The 20,358-nt window shown below is 57.8% G+C and overlaps 3 protein-coding genes across 9 annotated transcripts; 2 read left to right on the forward strand and 1 right to left on the reverse strand.

The window, feature by feature from the left end:
• Positions 1 to 571: 571 nt before the first annotated feature.
• On the reverse strand, positions 572 to 9,931 carry RETSAT (retinol saturase). 3 transcript variants are annotated; one of them, XM_080634598.1, is made up of 11 exons: positions 9,606 to 9,931; positions 8,374 to 8,556; positions 7,416 to 7,657; positions 6,560 to 6,761; positions 6,183 to 6,380; positions 5,977 to 6,096; positions 5,279 to 5,357; positions 4,996 to 5,105; positions 4,579 to 4,745; positions 4,114 to 4,273; positions 572 to 3,732 (listed from the first exon to the last, which is right to left on the reverse strand). In XM_080634598.1, the coding sequence occupies exons 1-11, from the start codon at positions 9,778 to 9,780 to the stop codon at positions 3,587 to 3,589; spliced, it is 1,782 nt and encodes a 593-aa protein (XP_080490724.1). In that variant the 5' UTR covers positions 9,781 to 9,931; the 3' UTR covers positions 572 to 3,586. The 3 variants fall into 3 exon arrangements, with proteins under 3 accessions (XP_080490724.1, XP_080490723.1, XP_080490725.1); XM_080634597.1 differs by having other exon boundaries at positions 5,279 to 5,417; XM_080634599.1 differs by lacking the exon at positions 8,374 to 8,556 and having other exon boundaries at positions 5,279 to 5,417.
• Positions 9,932 to 10,055: 124 nt separating this feature from the next.
• Positions 10,056 to 15,243, forward strand: ELMOD3 (ELMO domain containing 3). Of its 5 annotated transcripts, none has more exons than XM_080634611.1 (10): positions 10,056 to 10,217; positions 10,327 to 10,396; positions 10,768 to 10,833; positions 11,417 to 11,508; positions 11,673 to 11,796; positions 12,274 to 12,396; positions 13,424 to 13,554; positions 13,873 to 13,949; positions 14,053 to 14,180; positions 14,491 to 15,243. In XM_080634611.1, exons 1-10 carry the CDS (start codon positions 10,143 to 10,145, stop codon positions 14,664 to 14,666), a joined length of 1,062 nt encoding a protein of 353 aa, XP_080490737.1. In that variant the 5' UTR covers positions 10,056 to 10,142; the 3' UTR covers positions 14,667 to 15,243. The 5 variants fall into 5 exon arrangements, with proteins under 5 accessions (XP_080490737.1, XP_080490738.1, XP_080490739.1 ...); XM_080634612.1 differs by having other exon boundaries at positions 10,771 to 10,833; XM_080634610.1 differs by having other exon boundaries at positions 10,064 to 10,207; positions 10,771 to 10,833; positions 11,417 to 11,542.
• A 597-nt stretch (positions 15,244 to 15,840) lies between these two features.
• Positions 15,841 to 17,121, forward strand: ADRA2B (adrenoceptor alpha 2B; the record flags this gene model as incomplete). Its single annotated transcript, XM_080634634.1, has 1 exon — positions 15,841 to 17,121. The coding sequence occupies exon 1, from the start codon at positions 15,862 to 15,864 to the stop codon at positions 17,119 to 17,121; it is 1,260 nt and encodes a 419-aa protein (XP_080490760.1). The 5' UTR covers positions 15,841 to 15,861.
• Positions 17,122 to 20,358: the final 3,237 nt, after the last annotated feature.

Genomic DNA, 20,358 nt, shown 5'->3' on the forward strand with positions numbered 1-20,358 from the left:
TTCAGTTTGAACCCGTTACCCCTTGTCCTGTCACTGCAGTCCCTGATGAAGAGTCCATCCTCAGCATCCCTATAGCCCCCCTTCAGACACTGGAAGCTGCTCTGAGGTCTCCACGCAGCTTCTCTTCTCCAGGCTGAACAGCCCCAACTTTCTCAGCCTGTCTCCATACGGGAGGTGCTCCAGTCCCTGATCATCCTCGTGGCCCTCCTCTGGACTTGTTCCAACAGTTCCATGTCCTTTTGATGTTGAGGACACCAGAACTGCACACAATGCTCCAAGTGAGGTCTCCCGAGAGCAGAGCAGAGGGGCAGGATCACCTCCTTCGACCTGCTGGTCACGCTCCTCTTGATGCAGCCCAGGATACAGTTGCTTTCTGGGCTGCGAGCGCACACTGCAGCCGGCTCATGTTCATTTTCTCATTGACCAGCACCCCCAAGTCCTTCTCTGCAGGGCTGCTCTGAATCTCTTCTCTGCCCAACCTGTAGCTGTGCCTGAGATTGCTCCGACCCAGGTGTAGGACCTTGCACTTGGCATGGTTAAACTTCATCAGGTTGGCAATCATTTATATTTCTCCTCCTCTATCTCATTCTGCTCGGGGTATTCACTGTCAGCTCCTGTAGCTGAGGCATCGGGTTCCTCCACTTGTCTGTCCAGCTCATGGCAAGGCTTGACAAACTTTGCAGGCAGCTGCCATGGACCTGTAGGTAGGAGGACACAAACACACCCCCTATCCCAGGCTATCAGCTCTTGAGAAGGAGTTGGGTTAAAGTGATTCAAAGGCATTCTGGTGGAAAAGGAATGTGAAGCTACAGCTGCCTGCCTGCTTAGCAGCAGCCATAAATACCTGCCAGCAACAGCACTTTGCATTAACCCTTTCTTGTCCAAAATGTTAATCTGCTACCCATTAAAACTTTTACACAAACCCAACAACAAGAAATACACAGAACACTGTCCGCCCTCAACACACACACACACACACACACACGGGATCCCACAAGCAAACTCCATACAATTACAATATTTGAAACACAAACCCCAGACAATCATTATTCCCACTATACGGTCCCTCATACAGAATGTGGCGTAAGGACCCTGTGAAGACAATCAAGAAACCAGCTCCAAGCAGCATCATCGCAGTGTGAGGTTGCAGGCTCAGCTTTAGCGAGTGTCCCCGCAGAGGCTCTGCCTCCCCCACATCGCACGAGCCCTGGGCTTTTACACTGACCAAAATGCACACTCATTCCGATGCAGGTGGCCAGCCTACATGGGAAGAAGTGGTCAGCAATATCCATAAAAAGTCTCAGTACATGTGGATCACAGAGAGTTGTAGATGGGGTCCCAAGTCCACAGCCCGCCATGGCACTCACACAACGTGTTCAAAAGGCTATAAGGGTACATTAAATTGCTGTGGTTTTGGGGTTTTTTTCTTTTTTTTTCTAGAAAATCAAAAACAAACTAAACACTCCAGCCTGGTAGCCAAGGATAAAGACAATGTCGTTAGTAGGGAGGATTCCCCCAGGGTAGGCTTTGAGGGTTGTTGTCGCTCGGTGTGGGGAACCCCCGTGTCCCCTGCGCTGTCGCACAAAGGGGAGTGTTGCCAGGGCTCACAACGCTCCACTTCCCGTTTTCCTTGCTGCTGCCGCTGTTGCTGTTGCCGCGGTTTCTGGCAGTCGCGCTGCAGCTCCAGCGCTGCCCGCTCGGCCGCGTGGCCCGGGGGCTCCGGCCGCGCCTCCCGGGGCACCTTCCTCCACAGCTCCCGCGCAAAGGTCTGCACCCGCGGCTCCTCCACTCGCAGCGCCTCCGTGTCCTGCAGCCGCTCCAGCAGCTCCTCTCCTGGAGACAACTATCTCGATGGCACCCCACGTCTCCCCTAGATCTCCTGCTTTCTTTTCCCCAGCCAAGACCGCTTCCAAAAGCTCTTGGCGGATCTGTCCCCATCGGGAGGTATCTAATATGTCCACGGGGGCCTCCACCGCCCCCCGGCCTCGCAACCATTGGATGCAGTGGCCCGCTGGCTCCGAGTTTATTGCCTTCGGCAACCCAGCTCACTGCGCGAGGGCCTTCAATACCTGTACCACGTGGCGCACATCCATCACTATCACGTCGGGGTCACCACTTGTAGTTTCTCGCTACTCGTGTGGTGAGGGACGGAAGCACTAGTTCCCTCCGAACTAGGGTCAAGACATAGAGCATTCACGGAATGCGGGTCATCAGCGATTTATTGCGCAGTTAGAATTCCTTATATTTGCTGCCCAAGCACCTCCCCAGGGTCAGCTGGTTCCTGTCCCTCCTAGCAGCTTCCCGTCCATGCACCAATCCCTACAGTCTAGCACCAGCGTTCAGCCCTAGATCCTTGGCTGTAGGAGTAGCAGCTGGATGTTCACACTCTGTGACCTGAGCTTTTGGATGCCCAAGAGCGGGCACCAGAGTGGAGAAGCATTACGCAGATGTAGATTTAGGTGGCAAAGTGAGGGTGGATTGCCACGTTGGTGTCACTGTTGGGAAGCTCACTGTGCGTAGGTGATGCCCAGCAAAAGCTTTCTGTCCTGGCTCTTCTGCTTTGGGACAGGGGCTGGACATTTAAACTCTGTGAGCTGTGCTCCAGGGCACCCAAGAGTGGGCACCAGAGAGACAGTATGCAGATGGAGTTTTAGGTGGCAATGGAGATGGACTGCAATGTTAGCTGCACCGTTGAGAAGCTCACTGTATGTAGGTGATGCCCAGCACTAGCTTTCTGTCCTGGCTTCTTGGCTGTGGGAGCAGGACATGCTCGTTTGACACTCTTTGAGCTGTGCTCCAGGATGCTCAAGACGGGACACCAAAGAGAGCACACAGATGGAGTTCTAGGTGGCAAAGCAAGGGTGGATTGCCATGTAGGTGACACTGGTGCAGCGCTCACCCTGGGTAGGTGATGCCCAGCACCAGCTTTCTATCCTGGCTCTTCCGCTGTGGGAGCAGGGGCTGGGCACTCGCACTCTGTGAGCCATGCTCCAGGACAGCCAAGTGCGGGCATCAGAGACAGTGCGTAGATGGAGTTTGAGGTGGTAAAGCGAGGGTGGATTGCCAGGCCGGCACAGCCCTCCCATAGGATCCTCAGGAGTGTGGAACCTTCCCTTGGGGTTTGGCACTCTGCGCTCAGAGTCCTTCGCACACATTCTTCTGCTGTTCTCCTATCTTTGCACTAAAGCAAAGACAGCAAAGCCCTTTTATCTGTCCTGGCCTGAGACTCTTCACATTTCAGTGACAAAAATTAAAATCCTAAATCTAAAAAAAGAATTTGTCAGATATGAATGCAGGGAAGGGAAAAAAAATAAAACCCAACACCAAAAAAGCCCAGACTCAGAGGAAATCATGATAAAGTCGTGCTGAGCCTCTCCTCCGCAGCCCACGGGTGTTCAAAGACATAGAGCATTCACGGAATGCGGGTCAACAACGATTTATTGCGCAGTTACAATTCCTTATATCTGTTGCCTAAGCACCTCCCCAGGGTCAGCTGGTTCCTGTCCCTCCTGGCAACCTCCCAAACGTGCACCAATCCCTACAGTGGGGGTGATCCGGTGGGAGAGGAGGTCCCGGTCCCGCGGTCTCAGTCCCTCTTCCTGGTGTTCGTGGCCTCCATGCGCTTCTTCAGCCGCCCCATGTCGACGTAGAGATTGCGCCCCAGGACGGAGCTGGCGCAGATGAGGGCTCCTTGCAGGGCTCCCGCGAAGCCCCCCACGCACAGATCCTGCCCTGGAATTGGGTGGGAAGCAGCGATGGTCCCGTGTCCTCCATCCCCAGCTGACCCTCAGCAGTGCTGCAGCATTGCCATCCCCAACCACCCCCCCCTGCAACACACCGACGGTCCCTGTTTGCCCCCTTCCTCCTTCCCAGCAGGGAAAGGGCCTCATCCTGCTCAGCCACTCCTCAACACCAGGCATGGCGACAGCACCCAGGAGCTGGAGGAGGCCCAGCCCTTTCCTCCTCCCATTAGGACCATGCAACTTGGACGTGCCCGTGCATCACCACATGGCACAGTGGTGCCTCATCCCCTCAGTTCATTGCAGGGTTGAAGGTTTCCTCCCCTCCTATCCCGCTTCCCCAGAGGTGTTCTCATGGTGCTGGCCATGGTACCTGTCAGGTAGAGGTTGGGGACAGGCGTCTGCGCCCTCACGGCTGCGATAGCTTCAGCCTGCAGACGGGCCATGTCGTGGTTAGCGCCATAGAACTCCCCCTTGGGGCTGGCGATGTAGTGCTGGTTGGTGAGGGGCGTCCCGCTGGACAGGTACTCGATCTGCAGGGGACAAAGGGACAACGTGGTCTGCGGAGGGGTGAAGGTGTGGGGTGTCCCAGCTCCAGAGAGCTGGGTTTGTGGGGTGTGGGTTGGGATGGGTTTCCTTGCACACCCTGCGGTGGTTCTGGCCAAGCTTGGTGCCAGCATGGTCCTGGAGGACCGTCCTTCCCCTCGCACCAGGCATGGTCAGGGGTTGATTATGGGTTGGTGTCACCTCATGTCCAGCTCCTACATTCACTGCATGGGGCTGAGTAAAGGAGACCCAGGAGAAGAGCTGGAGCACCTGAGAGCCCCGGTGTCCTCACCCTGTCCTCGATGCGAGGGTACAGCTTGAAGACAGTCTGCATGATGGTGTTCACAAAGGTCTGCTTCAACTCCTCATAGTCATCTCCCCGCTTATGGACCTGCTTGTCCTTCCACTCCTCAAACCACTCATATCTGGCGAAGGTCACAACGACAAGCGTGGATTTACCTGCAGCAGGACAAGGTTGGGGCTGGTGTCCCTCTGCTCACCCTCATGACACCATTGCACTGCCACAACTCTCCCCGTGTGGCCTCTGTGGTCCTTTCATCCAGGCCCCTTGAAGACCGCTCTCCATGAGCAACCTGCTCAGCAGCTCTGACCATGGCGATGTGAGGAGGAACCCCTTGTGTGCAGCCATAAACCCAACCAAGCCTCCAAGTGGTTTCCAGAGTGTGTGTGGTTGGGCTCCAGTCCTTACCTGGGTGCCTCATTTCCCAGGTGGGGTCCTTGGTCGATGGGCAGCTGACAAACAGCATAGGGATGTTCTTGGCAGCTTCTTCTCTGGAAGAGGACAGGTAGCGACTCATCCTGCAGAGAGATGCAGAGGTTGGAGGAGGGTTTGGTCCGAACCTCACCCACAAGACTTGTTTTGACTGAATCCCCGTGCAGTGAGGATCAATCAGGAGCCTTTGCTGCGTCACCACCCTGGAATTCATCTCTTTATGCTTAACAAAGCACATCCAAGGTGAAGCCAAACCTACATTTCGTCCAGGTCATGTCCTTGATATATGTAGTAGTTGGTGGGCTCCAGCCCCAGCTCTTCGTTTGAGCCATTAAGACCTACAAAGATGGTGAAACCCCCTTCACCGTGCGTCACCATGCGGAGCTGGGACTGGATCTCTGGATAAGGAGGGAAGAAGGGGAAAATCAGTATTCTCTGGGATCCTCAGCAATGGAGAAGTGGTTTCTCCTAGAAGCAGCCCCACTCCTACCTACGTTGCTCCCATGCTGGCTTGTGGAACTGGTTCATCTCTTGGATTCATTGAACCCAATTCTGCAAGTGTTGGGTGGTTGGAGACCAACCATGCGGGTGCCCACAACGCTCCCCCCCAACCGCGCCCCTTCCAAAGCAGCATGAAGACTTTGTGCCACCACTAAACCCAACGTTATGCGGACGTTCCACCGACTGCCCCATGTTTTGGGGTGCTCTGCTGTGGTTTTTAGGGAGATGGAGCAGCAAAGCCAAGGCTTTGCTAACCATGACCAGGTTGGGTGAGCTCATTTTGGTTCCACTAAAACCCCTGTGATGAAATGCCCAGCAAGAGATGGTGTTTGGAACACAAGCCACAAGGTTTGAGCATGTCTAAGGAACAATCAGAAGGATTCTGCTGTGGCTCAGAGCAGGATTAACACCATCAGCCCCGTGAAACCCAACCCAAGCCCAACGGTGCTGGGGTACCAGGCAATGCCTGTGCCTCCGCTGGCAGGAGCCATTTGTAGGTGTTGAAGATCCCGGCATCCGAAATGATGATGGGAGCGAAGATGTTCACCAGATCCTGACCCTTCTTAACGCTCACACCTGGAAGGGAAAGGTGGGAGAGGGAGGAATGGCTCAAAGCAATGCCACAGCAGGGAGCAGCCACGGGTGCCCCATCCCATGCTCACCACAGGCTTTGCCCTGGGAGTCCAGCAGGATCCTCTGCACTGGTGCCCTTCCAAACACATTGCCTCCAGCTTTCCGGATAACAGGAATGGTGTGGAAGGCGATTTCACCAGCCCCTCCTTTGGGATACCATGCGCCACAGAGGAAATGGTCCACCAGGATGCTGTGCATGGAGAAGCTGGCCTTGGAGGGCACCACGCCTGGAGAAAGAGGTGAGACAGGTCAGGTGAGTTTGTGCCAAACCGTGGGGATTTGTGGCTTATCCTAAAGGTGTGAGGACGAGGAACACCCTGGGTGCGCTGCAGGGAAGGACGGATGTGGGATGTGAGAAACAGGGAGGAGCAGGGAGCGAGCAGCCCGGAGCCCCCTGGGTACCTACCATAGGTGGGGAAGATGTAGCTGAAGATGGCCCTGAGCTCGTGGTTGGGCGTGAGAGCAGTCACCACCTCCTTGAGGCTGCGCGACGCCAGGCGGAAGAAGGGGCAGAGGCGGGGGAGCAGCCCCGAGCGGCAGAACAGGGCTGCCAGCGCCCGCGGCACCAGCTTCAGCAGGACCAAGAGCAGGGAGCCTCTGCTGGCGCTCTGCGGGAAGGAGGAGGCTGCTCAGGTGAGGGTGCTGAGGGTGAGGGTGCTGAGGCGCTGGCACAGGGTGCCCAGAGAAGCTGTGGCTGCCCCATCCCTGGCAGTGTTCAAGGCCAGGTTGGACACAGGGGCTTGGAGCAAGCTGCTCCAGTGGAAGGGGTCCCTGCCCGTGGCAGGGGTTGGAGCTGGAGGAGCTTTAAGCTCCCTTCAACCCAAACCAGGCTGGGATGCCAGGATTCTATCCAATTCACTGCTTGGCTGGCAGAGACAACAGCATCCCAGGTTGCTTTGGGCACAGGGAGCTCTTCCTCCCCCATAGAGCTCCCTGTGGTGGGGGTTTCAAGGCACAATTAACACTACTTCAGCACTGGTTTGATGACTGCAATCACCCCATGGGGAAGCCCTGAAGCATCACCCCACGGAGATGCTGAAGCTCATGGGTGTCCCAGCACACCCCACAGGACCATGAGCATCCTCAGTGAGGGGAGTTCAAACTCCAGGGTTTTGAGGCAGAAAGGGGAGATGGGGCCAGACAGGGGCAGGCTGTGCCTCACCAGCACATGCACTTGCCCAGTAGCTGAGTGTTCGGGGGTGACCAGAGCCAAAACCATCCCCAAAACTATCTCCAAAACCACCCCCAAAAGCCCCCTTTACCTTCACCAACCGCTCAAACTCCTCAATAGCAGCCGCCTCCCCAGGAAACTGCTGCTTCAGGCCTTGGAAGTAGCCCTCCCTCCCAGAATAGAGCTGATAGGTCCTGGCACTGCCAGGCTCCCCCAGGACCACGGCGTCAAACACAGGCGGGAGCAGGACCCATTCCAGCTGCCCCTCTGTCAGCTGGTCCACCAGGAAGCGCAGGCTGGTGCCCTCCTGCATCCGCCCCACATAGTGGATACCTGGAAGAGGTGATTTCCCTTTGATTTAGGGGGGGTTCCCTTGTTTTCACACCCCCAGGATGCACAAGGAACCTCCTCTTATTTTTCCATGTGGAGGGGAAAGAGAAAAGTTGGGAAACACCCTCCCACCGCTTTAGGTCAAGGGGGAAAGTGCTCAATGACATGGTTTTTAGCAGCTTTTGGGAACGCTGTTCCACGTTGCTGTTTTTCCTGCCTGTATTGCTGTAAATCATTAATCCCAAACATTAATGGTGTGGAGCTGGACTTTGTCTTGCTGGAAAGGCTTTGTCAAAGAATACGCCCTCAGGTGATATCCCTGGGGCATGGCTGACCACACAAGTTGCCCAGAGAAGCTGTGGCTGCCCCATCCCTGGCAGTGTTCAAGGCCAGGTTGGACACAGGGGCTTGGAGCAAGCTGCTCCAGTGGAAGGGGTCCCTGCCCGTGGCAGGGGTTGGAGCTGGAGGAGCTTTAGGGTCCCTTTCAGCCCAACCCAGTCTATGGGGAATTCTACAGAAGTGGGCTGGGTCCATCGAACATCACGAGCGGCTGGGGTTAGGGGTGTGAGCGGCCGTGCCTTGCCCTGTGGCAGGAGACTTTTGGGGTGTGGAACCCACAGGATATTGCGTGCTCAGGCAGAAAAGCACTTGTATAACCCAGGCTGGGAGTCAGGGGTTGCCACGGGGCTATGGATGCGATCCCCACCACGGGGCCGTACCGGTGTCGAACTCGAAGCCCTTCTCGGTGAAGGTGTGGCAGCAGCCCCCCAGCTTCCCGTGCTGCTCCAGCACCAGCACCCGCCTGCCTGCCTTGGCCAGCAGCGCCGCGGCTCCCAGGCCCCCGATGCCACTGCCTATCACGATGGCATCGAGCCGCTCCGGCACCTTGTCTGCAGAGAAAACTGAGGGGGCACAGGACACACACACACACATGGGGGGCATCTTCAGTGGTGGAAGCGGCATCCCTCCAGGGCATGTGCAGGGTACCCAGAAGTGACCCCTGAATCTGTGCTGGGGGGCGATGGAACTGCTGTGGGCAATGCCCAGCTGTGCTGGGGGGTGATGCTGGTCCAGGGGGTGATGCTGTGCTGGGAGGTGGGGGGGGAAGATGCCACCAAGGGGTGACCTAGTCCCGGTGGAGCTGGGATAGGGGGTCCCATAGGGGATTGAGGGTCCCACTGGGGAATGGGGGAGTCGTAATAAGGGAGGGGGTGCTCCCATCAGGGGATGCAGGGTCCAACTGGGGTGTTAGGGAGGTCCCACTGGGCACTGAGGGGTCCCACTGGAGATTGGTGGGGGTCTCACTGGGGATTGGAGGTCCACTGGGAGATGATGAGGTCCCAACCAGGGTATTGGGGGGTCCCACTGGGGATTTGGGGGTCTAACCAGGGATTTGGAGATCCCACAGGGAGATTGGAGGTCCTATGGGGGGGTCCCACCAGGGAATGGGGATCCCACTGAGGTATTTGGGGGGGGGGTCCCACTGAGGATTTGGGGGTCACGCTGTGGTTTGGTGGGTTTCATTGGGGTATTGGGGGAGGGTCCCACTGGAGGATGAAGGGGTCCTACCGGGGTTTGGAGGGTACCACTGAGAGATTGAGGGGGTTGTAGTGAGGGATGGGGGCTCTCAGCAGGGGATGCAGGGTCCAACAGGGGTATTAGGGAGATCCCACTGGGCACTGGGGGGGTCCCACTGGGGATTGGGTGTCCCACGGGGGGATGCTGAGGTCCCACCAGCGACTGGGAGGTCCCATCGGAGATTGCGGGTCCCACAGGGAGACTGGAGGTCCTATGGGGGGGGGGCCCACTGGGGAATGGAGGGTCCCAGCGGGGTACTGGAGGGGTCCCATTGGGGTGTTCGGGAAGTCCCACTGGAGGATCAAGGGGTCGCACAGGGTTATTGGAGGGATCCCACAGGGGTACTGGAGGTCCTGTGCGGGGGTTCCCGTACCTGTCTTAACGACCGTCCTGCGGACCGCTTTGTCGGTGACGAGCGGGGCTGGCGGGCGCCGGGCATCGGCAGCGAAGGGGTTGGGGCCGCTGCCGGAGCGCAGCAGGAACCAGGCGAGGGAGAGGAGGGGAAGGAGGATGAGGGAGGCGAGACAGAGCAGCGCGTACAGCCCCATGGCCCCGCGACCTTGTGCAGCAGAGCGCCGGGACGTCGGGACGTCGGGACGCCGCTCCGCCCTCGGGGAATGGGCGGGAGGCAACACACCCCGGAGTGCTGGCACCGAACCTCAGGACCTGTCATCGAGCCGCGGGCAGGGCCCGCCTTCCGCGCGGTTTGACCCTCCAGGGCCGCCGTCTCCGACCCGCGCGGTGCCTGCCGGGAATTGTGTTCCTGCGGCTGACCCACCGGCGGGGCGGACTACAGCTCCCGGCATGCGCTGCGCGGCGGAGCCGGAGCCGGGCAGCGGCCCCGCACCGCTCCCGGTGGCGCCGCTGAGGCCCCGCCGCGGGACGGGCCCGTTCCTTCTCCCTGTAGAGCATGAGCGGAGGCGTCGGGGACTCGGAGCGGTCCGAAGAGCGGCAGCGGTTCCCGCCGCCCGGCAAGTCCGTCCCCGTGCGTGTCTCCTGGCCCCAGCCCGCTCGCAGGGGCCGGGTCCCGGCGGGAGCGGTCGGGTTGCGGGGTCCGCTCCGATGGGTGACGCGTGTCCCCGTGTCTCCCCCAGCTCTCGGCTCTGGGGCAGAACGGGCTCCTGCAGGCGCTGGTGCAGGGAGCGGAGCCGCCCGCGGGGGATGGTGAGTGTTAACTCCGGTTCCAGTGCGTTATCCCGGTGGTTCCGGGTGGCAGAGCCCGAGGAGCCCTGCATGGATCGCGCTGGCTCTGCCCCGGAATCGTGGAATGGTTTGGGATGAAGGGAGCTTTAAGCTCGTCCAGTTCCAACGCCCTGCCACAGGCACCACTAAACCAGTCTCTGTGGCAAGTGGATGAGCTTTAAGGTCCCTTCATCACAAACCATTCCATGATTCCATAAAGCTTCCAAAGAGAAATCCCGCAGCATCTCAGCTGGGGTTCATCCCTAGAGAAGGGGAATCCTGCCCTGAGCAGCCCTGGGAGAAGGGAGCAAATCCCCCCCCATGGGTCTCTGACACCTTCTCCCTTCTTTCAGTAGAGATCAGTGAGGAGCTGCAGCGAGCGCGGGAAGAATGGGAGGCTGTGGAAGACATCCAGTCAGGTACAGCTGGCGCTGGGATAAGGGGTGGATGGGGAAGGCTGGGAGGGGATAGTTGGGAGAGGGGGGAGCTTGGGAAAGAGCCAAGTGTCTGCAAGGGGAGGGAGACTCCCCAGGTCCTCACCTTGCTAGGAGCAAGCTCTCGGCTGGGAATGATGGAGTCAGTGGGGTTGGAAAAGAGCTTCGATCATCCAGTCCAACCCTTACCCCAGCCCTGCCAAGGCCACCACTAACCCATGGCACTGAGGGGGTGTGAATACTTGCAGGGACGGTGCCTGCAGCCCTGCCCTGGGCAGCCTGTTCCAATGCCTGAGCACCCTTTGGGGCAGGAATTGTTCCTCAGCTCCATCTAAACCTGCCCTGGTGCAGCTTGAGGCCGTCTCCTCTTGTCCCATCCCTTGTTCCTTGGGAGCAGAGCCCAGCCCCTCCTGGCTCCATCCTCCTCTCAGGCACTTGTAGGGAGCGATCAGGTCCCCCCTGAGCCTTCTCTTCTCCAGACTGAACACCCCAGGTCCCTCAGCTGTTCCCTTCGCACTGTGCTGGGATGGAGGAGCTGGGGTGTGACCCGGTTCTCTGCCCCCCGCAGGGCTCAGGGGAACACCGGCAGTGCCCGCAGCCCCCATCTCCTTCAGGGAAGCGCTGCAGTTCTTCGAGACAGCCGAGCTGGGCGAGTGCAGGGTATGGGCAGGGCTCCACCTTGGGGGGAGCTTTAGTAAGTAGAAGAGGGGAGAGGCAGCTCCCTCCTTCCCTTTCCCCTTCCCTCAGCTCCCTCCCACCTCTCCCACAGGATTTCCCTCATTCCCATTCCCCATCCCTCATCCGTCCCGGTTCTCTCCCTGCAGAGGAAGCTGCGTGCACCCCGGCGCAGGCAGGGCCTGGCTGCTCTGCTTCGCTTCCTCTTCGGGCCCCCCCGGCTCCAGCCACAGCTGCGGGGGGAGCAAGAGCTGGCTCTGGCCATGGCACAGTGTGAGTGGCTCCAGGGGACATGGTCCTGCTCTTCCCTCCTCCATCCAGTGGGATGAGCGCGGCCGGGATGTTCTCCTGGCACCAGCACCCGTGCTTGGCCACGGCATTCATGTCCAGCGAGGCTCTGGCTTCCCCCTGCTGCTGGGGGGGGGTTCTTTCTCCACCATGGCTCTGCGTTGGTGCTGAGGGGCAGGTTTTGAGTGCTGAGAAGTGTGTTTGGCTGCCAAGGCGTGGTTTTGGGTGCTAAGGAGTGGGTTTTGGATGGTGAGGGATGGGGTCTGGGTGCTAGGTGTTGGTTTTGGGTGCCAAGGGGTGGGTTTTGGGTGCTGAGGGGCAGGTTTTGGGTGCCAAGAGGCAGGTTTTTGGGTGCTGAGGAGCAGGTTTCGGGTGCCAAGAGTTGTTTTTGGGTGCTGAGGGGTGGGGGTTGGGTGCTAAGGGGTAGGTTTTGGGTGCTGAGGGGTGTTTTCTCTGCACCAGGTGGTTTGGATGACAACGAGAGCGTGCACATGAGGATCCTGCAGACCATCTACAAGAAGCTCACCCGCTCCCGCCTGGGCTGCCCACGCTATGGAGCGCACTGGGAAGAACTTGGATTTCAAGGTAGGGCAGAGGGAGAGACCTCAGGAGCTCCCTGTGCTGGGAGGGGTCACACTGGTCCCATTCCCTCCTCCAGAGGCGGGATGCAGACACAGAGTAAAGGTCCTTGTTCTCCTTCCTTCCCAGCTGCTTCCCAGGGTGATTTCACGGGATCCCAGACTGGTTTGGGTTGCAGGGACCTTAAAGCTCCTCCAGCTGCAACCCCTGCCACAGGCAGGGACCCCTTCCACTGGAGCAGCTTGCTCCAAGCCCCTGTGTCCAACCTGGCCTTGAGCACTGCCAGGGATGGGGCAGCCACAGCTTCTCTGGGCACCCTGGGCCAGCGCCTCAGCACCCTCACAGGGAAGAGCTTCTGCCTAAGAGCTCCTCTCAGTCTCCCCTCTGGCAGGTTCAAGCCATTCCCCTTGGCTTGTCCCTACAGGCCCTTGTCCCAAGCCCCTCTCCAGGTTTCCTGGAGCCCCTTTAGGCACTGGAGCTGCTCTAAGGTCTCCCCTTAAGGAGCCTTCTCTTCTCCAGGCTGAATCCCCCAGCTCCCTCAGCTGTTCCTCAGCACATTCGTGCTCCAGGCCCTTCACCAGCTCCATGGTGTCGTCAGTGCTCTTCATTAGGGCTAATGAGCCGTGTCCCATTCCCTGGCCCAGGCCAGGGCTCTGTCACTGAGGTGGCCTCAGCTGGGCAAGAAAAACAATGTCATTAAGTGACACAGTGTGATTAAAGGTGCCACACGCAGCCTCGCCGGCACCTTCTGGTTGACTCAATAGACAAAGCCTAAACCCAGTAGCTCCTGTGGCTCCACAACTGCCTTTAGGTGACACTTCACAGCCTTGGGGTAGGCTCCTCATTCCTGGAGCAGGGTTGGGAATGGGCCCATGGGTGGGGGAACAACAGGGAGGAGGTGACAGCACTGGTTTGGGAAACGCCTCAAAAACCTGCCCTCAGGATGCAGTTCCTGAAGGGATTTGCCAGGGTTTGAGTGGTGTAAAAGCCCATGGGAGCAGGGAGTGACTCCAGGCTCATCCCACTTTTCCAGGCGCAGATCCCGGGACAGACCTGCGAGGCACAGGGATGCTGGCCTTAATGCAGCTGCTCTTCTTTGTCATGGACCCTCAGATGCTGCCTCTGGCTCTGGACATCTTCAAACTGTCCCAACACGAAACCCAGGCAGGTCCTCCCGTGGTGGTACCTTCCTAACAATTCCTAACGCTCCGGGAGTGGGAATCACAAAGATCCAAGTGAAAAACGGGAGCGAGTGGAGCCTGTCTCCTTAAACATGGTATTTTCATCCTGGAGATAGTTGGGGTTAAGCCTGGATGTTGTCCTACAGCATCCATCGAAGCTGTATTCGCAGTACCATTATCCTGCAGCATGGATTTGTCGCTTGCAGGCCGCATCCCATGAGTTTAGGGTGGTGTGGAAGGGCTGGAGGTTGTGTGGGCACCTCAGCAAGCTGGGATTCCCATAAGACTTCGTCTCCTGCAGGAATTCCCCTTCGCCATCATGTCTGTGAACATCACCCGCATCATCCTCCAGGCCCTGCGCGAGGAGCGGCTCTGCCGGTGCGTTCCAGCAGTTCCATAGCCAGGCCAGGAAGGGATTTGGGATCTGGAGCTGCTTCCTGGTGCTCCAGACCCTGGCTCAGCCCCTCTGCACCTCTTGCAGGGAGTGCAACCGCCGGCAGCAGGTCATTGCTGTGCTCAACGACCTCTATGCAGCCGCCTTCCTGCGGCTCTACCGCGTCTGGAAGGGGCAGCACAAGACCATCACCGACTCATGCTTCCTCCTGAAGGGTTTGTGTGCTGGATTTTCCTCCCTCTTTCCCAAGGGAAACAACGCAAGGCCGAACCCAGCATGGTCTTAGTGTCCTGCTGAGCCTGGCCTGAGGATTGTAGCCCCAGAAACCCCCAGCCACTCCTTGTTTCATCTTCACCCTGGGCTTCCCTTATGGGGGGATCTTGGGATGGTGTCGAGCTCGGCTGGGGTTTGGTGAGGAAAACAGGGCAGCCTTTCCCAACGGGATCTGTAGAGACAGCAGCTTTACAGCATCCCTGACCCCATCCGCGCTCTCCATCCTCACACGTTGCCCTCTGCCCTCCTCAGAGCTGGAGTTATCCACCAAAAGGAAGCCAAAGCAGCTCCTGAAATCCCTGGAAGCCTTTGTGAACCGCGGCCCCACAGCCGAGGGTCCTGACCCCTCATCCCCTCCTTCCCCTTCCAGCCGGGAGCTCAGCTTCACCGGCCTGTGCGACCTGGAGGGTGAGCCCCGGCTGGTCTGAAACACTGGGAGAGGATCCATAGGGAGAGCCTGGATCAGCTCCCGGTGCCGGTTATGGGGCTCGCTGGTGGGCGCAGAGTGAGGAGAGGGGTCCCTGGCTGAGCCAGGAGCCTGGAATGCCACCAAGGGGAGAGATCTTGTGGCACAACCCCCCTGAAACAATCCTTCCAGGCTGGAATCTCTGGATGTGAAGGAGGAAAACAGGGCGAGAGGGTGCATTTATCACCCGTGGGGCTGGGATAGTCCATGTGTGTGTCCCACATCCACGCTCCCATCTGTATACCCCCAGTTCAGCAATGCTGGAGCAAGGGGATGGCGTTCCCAAGTACAATCCTGACTCCAGCAGCCCCCAGGAGGGTGGGAGATGGCCCATTGGGTGTTACTGCTGGGGTGCTGGGTGCTGGGGACAGCTTGTCCTCTGCATGCTGAGTCCCCGGGCTGTCACTGTGTGTGTTGGCACTGACAGAAGTGATTAAAAGGAGGAAAAATAGAATCAAATCTGCTGCTTTGGATGGAAGAGAGCCTTTGGGACTCGGAGCTGCTTCTGGCCCTGTGGCTGGAGCGTGGGGAAGGGCAGCATGGGGTTTGCCGGGGTCAGATGTGGGGCTCCAAGCACATCCTCAGGGCCTAAAAAGGGAGGAAAAAGCCCAAACTGGGAGGTAAAAGGTGATGGAGGAAGAGCTGCAGGAGGGTGCTGGGGGGGACCCGGGTACGGGGGGGATGTGGGGCCAGAGGGGCCCGGGGAGGGAGCGGAGCCCAGCGCAGCCCCACCGGGTCCTGTCTCCCGGTTCCGCCCCAGGGGCGGTGGCTGCTTCTTCCCCCCCCGCGCCCGCTTAAAACCCCGCGGAGGAGGCGCTCGGCAGCGCAGAGCCCGGCAGCAGCGGTATCGATACCAGCACCGGTAACCGGCGACGACACCGGTAGCGGCAGGGACGGGCAGCGGCACCGAGAGCGGCGGCAAGAGGTGGAGTGCGGGCAGGGCAGGGTTTGCAGGCAGAGTAAGGGGGGTGCAGTCAGGGTAACGGGGGTGTGGGCAGGGTAAGGGGGGTGCAGGCAGGGCGGGGGGCTGCAGGCAGAGTAAGGGGGGTGCAGGCAGGGCAGGGGGTGCAGGCAGGGTAAGGGACGTGCAGGCAGGGTAAGGGACATGCAGGCAGGGTAATGGGGGTGCAGGCAGGGCAGGGGGCTGCAGGCAGGGCATGCAACCCATCAGGCAGCATGGGAAGGGACACCAGTGTCCCCCAGCACCTGCTGTCCTGGCCCTCCCGCACCCCACGGCACGGCTGAGCAGAGCAGCCACGTCCATCCGGATGGACATGGGCTCTGGGAGCACGGGGAGCCCCCCGGGGGGGTACTCGGTCCAAGCCACTGCTGCCATCGCCACTGCCATCACCTTCCTGGTGCTCTTCACCATCGCGGGCAATGTGCTGGTGATCATGGCCGTGCTGAGCAGCCGCTCGCTGCAGGCGCCCCAGAACCTCTTCTTGGTGTCGCTGGCAGCCGCCGACATCTTGGTGGCCACCCTCATCATCCCCTTCTCCTTGGCCAATGAGCTCTTGGGCTACTGGTACTTCGAGAAGACGTGGTGTGAGATCTACCTGGCTCTGGATGTGCTCTTCTGCACCTCGTCCATCGTGCACCTCTGCGCCATCAGCCTGGACCGCTACTGGGCCGTGAGCCGCGCCATTGAGTACAACGCCAAGCGCACGCCGCGGCGCATCAAGTGCAGCATCCTCATCGTGTGGACCATCGCCGCCGCCATCTCCCTCCCACCGCTCATCTACAAGGGCGAGAAGAAGGCAGCGGCGGAGGAGCGGCCGCAGTGCAAGCTCAACGAGGAGGCCTGGTACATCCTCTCCTCCAGCGTCTGCTCCTTCTTCGCCCCATGTCTCATCATGATCCTTGTCTACCTGCGCATCTACCTGATCGCCAGGCGCCGCCACCGCTCCCGTGCCACCAAACCCCCGCCGCTGGTGCCACCGAGCATCCCTGCGGCGGCCGGCGGGGCCCCCCCACCGGTGGACAGGACCTCGCTGCTGAGCCCTGAGGAGCCCCCAACATCCCCCAGCGCCGGGGCAGGGACAGCCCCGCTGCCCATGGGACCCCGCAGGGACACGGTGGCCACCAGGACGGGGCGGGTGGTGCTGGCGCGGCGACCGCCAGCACTGACCCCCTGGAGGAGGAAGGCTCAGGTGAACCGGGAGAAGCGTTTCACCTTCGTCCTGGCCGTGGTCATCGGCGTCTTCGTGCTCTGCTGGTTCCCCTTCTTCTTCCTCTACAGCCTGGGCGCGCTCTGCCCCCGGCGCTGCAAGGTCCCCGACGGCGTCTTCCAGTTCTTCTTCTGGATCGGGTACTGCAACAGCTCCCTCAACCCCGTCATCTACACCGTGTTCAACCAGGACTTCCGCAAGGCTTTCCGGCGGCTCCTGTGCCGTTGCCAGGCCCCGACGCCATGGTGAGGGGCTCCCACACCCCCTCCTCCTCCTCCTCCTCCTCCTTCTCCTTCTGCCCGCGCTCAGCGTTGGGTTGAGCTTTGAAGCCTCCCAACGTGATGATGGGCCCCCCCCATCACTGCTTGTTGCCAGGTTTCCCTGGGGATCCGGCACATGGAATGGAGGGGGATCCATCCCAAGAACCCCCCCCCGAGGCCTTTTAACAATAAAAACTATTTTGGAGTGAGACAACCATTCCCTTGTTATCAAGGGGGGGCACCGGGTGTGTGATCGTGTCGTGTGTGTGTCCCCCCATCCCTTGGGGACACGAGCAGGAACACGATGTCTGGGGGGGAATGGGGGTTATTTATGGCAGAGCCATAAATAATAGAAGGAATAAATAATAATGATAATAATTAATTAATTAAACACAAGTGATGAACCAGCTGCTGGCCCCGAGGGCGTTTAATCCCCTCCGGGGGCCTAGTGGGGACTCGCCGGAGGCTCGTACAGGGGTTGTGCTGCCTGCCTTGGTGCTGCACATCAAAGGGTTCATGGGTTGTGACCCACAATTGGGTTGGGGTAACCCACAGCAGCGTGGTGAGCACCACCATATCGTGACCTACACCACCACATCGTGACCCACATCACCATATCGTGACCCACATCACGACATCGTGACCCACACCACCATATCGTGACCCACACCACCATATCGTGACCCACACCACCATATCATGACCCACATCACCATATTGTGACCCACACTGGTGCATTGTGCTGCATGACAGTGACCCACACCATTGTATCATGACTCACAGCACTGTATCATGGCCCAGACCATGGTATCGTGACCCACACTGGTGTATTGTGCTGCATGACAGTGACCCACACCACTGTATCATGACTCACATCACCATATTGTCACCCACACCACCATATCATGACCCACACCACCGTATCGTGACCCACGCCACTGTATCGTGACCCACAGTGTTGGAAATATCATAAATCATTAGGAAAACAATTGTACATTTATCTTTGGTTACTTTATAACTAAGCGTTATGTTAGAAACCTAATCAAGGAACGATTTGTACGATGACTGAAAATATCCAAGAATAAAGTTAGAACGGAAACCCGGCTGGAACTATCGTTCTGACCAGTTGCACTTAAGAAACTAGTTAACAATAGTTCCACAGTTTGGACCAAGGTTAAGTCATCAGAGTGCAGGTGCAAGTGTGAAGATCATTATAATACAAAGCGGGAATAGATCATAAATCTGTATAGGCGTATTGCATCAGCCGATCTGTAGTGTATAAATTGCGAACGCGATGTGACGGGGTTAGAACCAGATTTGGGTGCGTACCCCTGGTTCTCGGCACCTTAATAAAGCACCTCATATAACCGTTCAGCGGTTATGTGTTTGTCTTGATGCTAACAACAGGAGGAACAACAACCCACACTTGCAATGGCATTGTCGTCAGCCACAGCAGGAGATTGTGTCCCCCATGGCTGTGTCATGACTCGTGTTGGTGCATCCCCACTCACCCTGATGCGCCGGGACTCACCCTGATGCGCCGGGACTCACCCTGGCACGTGCTGACCCCATTGAGGTACCACCACCCCAGTGCCCTTTCCCATGGGATGCGGCCCCATCTCCCCGCCTCCATCCTGCCCGCCTCCGCTGGAGCTTTAGGAAGCCCATTCCCAGCCTGGCTGCTCTCCCGTCCCGGCGCGCTGGGACGATGCTTGGGGTGGGAGAGGTCGTGTGAACGGGGCTGGAGCTGTGGGGCTGCGCACGCCGCCAGCACCGCGTCCTGCAGCGGCTCCTGTGCCCCATGGCTGCGCCCCACAGCGCGGGGGGGGGCCATAGGGATGTGGATGGCCCCATAGAGGGGGGCACAGCCAGTGGCACCCCCAAAACCCCTCAAGCTAGCCCGGGGGGTGCCATGGTGATGCCTTCATTCCCAACAGAACCGGGTTTGCAGCAGAAAAAGGCCTTGGAAATTCCAGGGGCTTGGCTTAAAAATCACTTAAAATGGGTTCAAATGAGGGTTCCTGCCCGTTGCAGGGGGCTTGGCTGCTGCGGGAGGTGTGATGAGTCCTGGCCAGGCCTCAGCCTGCTGCTGCCGGGGCTTTGCATTCATAACCTGGAATTAATGCATGGCAATAAAGGGGTTTCTTCCTCTGTTTTCCCTGTTTTCTGGGATTTTCTCTTTTTTCCCCTTTTTTCCTTGTCTTTTCCCTTTTTTTCCTCTTTTTGAATTGATGTTTTCCTTTTACTGTTTTTCCCTCCTCTTTTATTTTGTATTTTCTTTTCCCTCCCTTTTAGTTGTATTTTTTTCCCTCATTCTTATTTTTCCTCTTTTCCTGTATTTTTTCTTACATTTTCTTTTTTTCTCGCTTTTCAGTGACTTTTCACCCCCTTTTTATTCTTTTCCTCCCCTTTCTTGTCTGATTTTTCCCTTTTCCTTGCCTGTTCCCTTCCCCCCTCTCCATTTTTGTATTTTCTTTACCTTTTCTTCTTCTTTTTCGTTCACTTCTCTCTTCTTTTTTTCTCCTATTTTATTTTCCCCTTTTTTCTCCTTTTTTTTCTATTTTATATTTTCCCCCTTTTTCCCATCTTTTCTTTTTTCTCATACTTCCTTTTTCCCTTTTTTATCGTCTTTCTCTCTTTTTACCATAATTTTCTTTTCCTTTTTCTTATTTTTCCTTTTTCTTGTTTCCCCCCCCCTTTTTATTGTATTTTCCCCCATATTTTCATTTCATTTTCCCTTTTTTCCTTGTATTTTCTTTTTTCCTTTTTTCTTATTTTTCCTTTTTTTGTCTTATTTTTTCTTTTTTTCTTGTCTTTTTTCCTTTTTTCTTGTCTTTTTTTTCTTTTTTCGCCTTTTGTTTCCTTTTTTCTTGCCTTATTTTTATTTTTTCCTATTTTTCCTTTTTTCTTCTCTTATTTTTCCTTTTTTTCATCTTTTCTTTTCCTTTTTTCTTGCCTTTTTCTTCTTTTTTCCTATTTTCTCGTTTTTCTTCCCCCATTCCCCTTTTCTCGCCCTCTCCCTCCCCTCCCCCCTCCCCGCTGTTTTCCTCCCCCGTTCCTCTCCCATTTTCCCATCTCTTCCCCGTCTCCGCTGTTTTTCTCCCGTTCCCGCCTCCTCTTTCCCCAGGGACCCTCCAGGCCCGCACGCTCCGAGCCGCGCCTCAGCCCCCGCCGCGGGTGCCTGCGGGGCCGCTTTGAGCTCGTTCCGCCGGGGGTGTCTGCGGGG

Source organism: Psittacula echo (genome assembly GCF_963264785.1).
Source record: "Psittacula echo genome assembly, chromosome: 25".
In the NCBI taxonomy this organism is placed as follows: domain Eukaryota; kingdom Metazoa; phylum Chordata; class Aves; order Psittaciformes; family Psittacidae; genus Psittacula; species Psittacula echo.

Coding starts and splice junctions, on each gene's coding strand:
- RETSAT (XM_080634597.1), bottom strand. CDS start 9,780: ATGGGGCTGTACGCGCTGCTCTGTCTCGCCTCCCTCATCCTCCTTCCC. Junction 6,762..7,415: donor AGTTTGAGCGGTTGGTGAAG/GTAAAGGGGGCT, acceptor TCCTTCCCGCAG/AGCGCCAGCAGAGGCTCCCT. Junction 4,746..4,995: donor CTGGGAAATGAGGCACCCAG/GTAAGGACTGGA, acceptor GTCCTGCTGCAG/GTAAATCCACGCTTGTCGTT.
- ELMOD3 (XM_080634610.1), top strand. CDS start 10,143: ATGAGCGGAGGCGTCGGGGACTCGGAGCGGTCCGAAGAGCGGCAGCGG. Junction 12,397..13,423: donor GGAAGAACTTGGATTTCAAG/GTAGGGCAGAGG, acceptor CCACTTTTCCAG/GCGCAGATCCCGGGACAGAC. Junction 14,181..14,490: donor CTCATGCTTCCTCCTGAAGG/GTTTGTGTGCTG, acceptor TGCCCTCCTCAG/AGCTGGAGTTATCCACCAAA.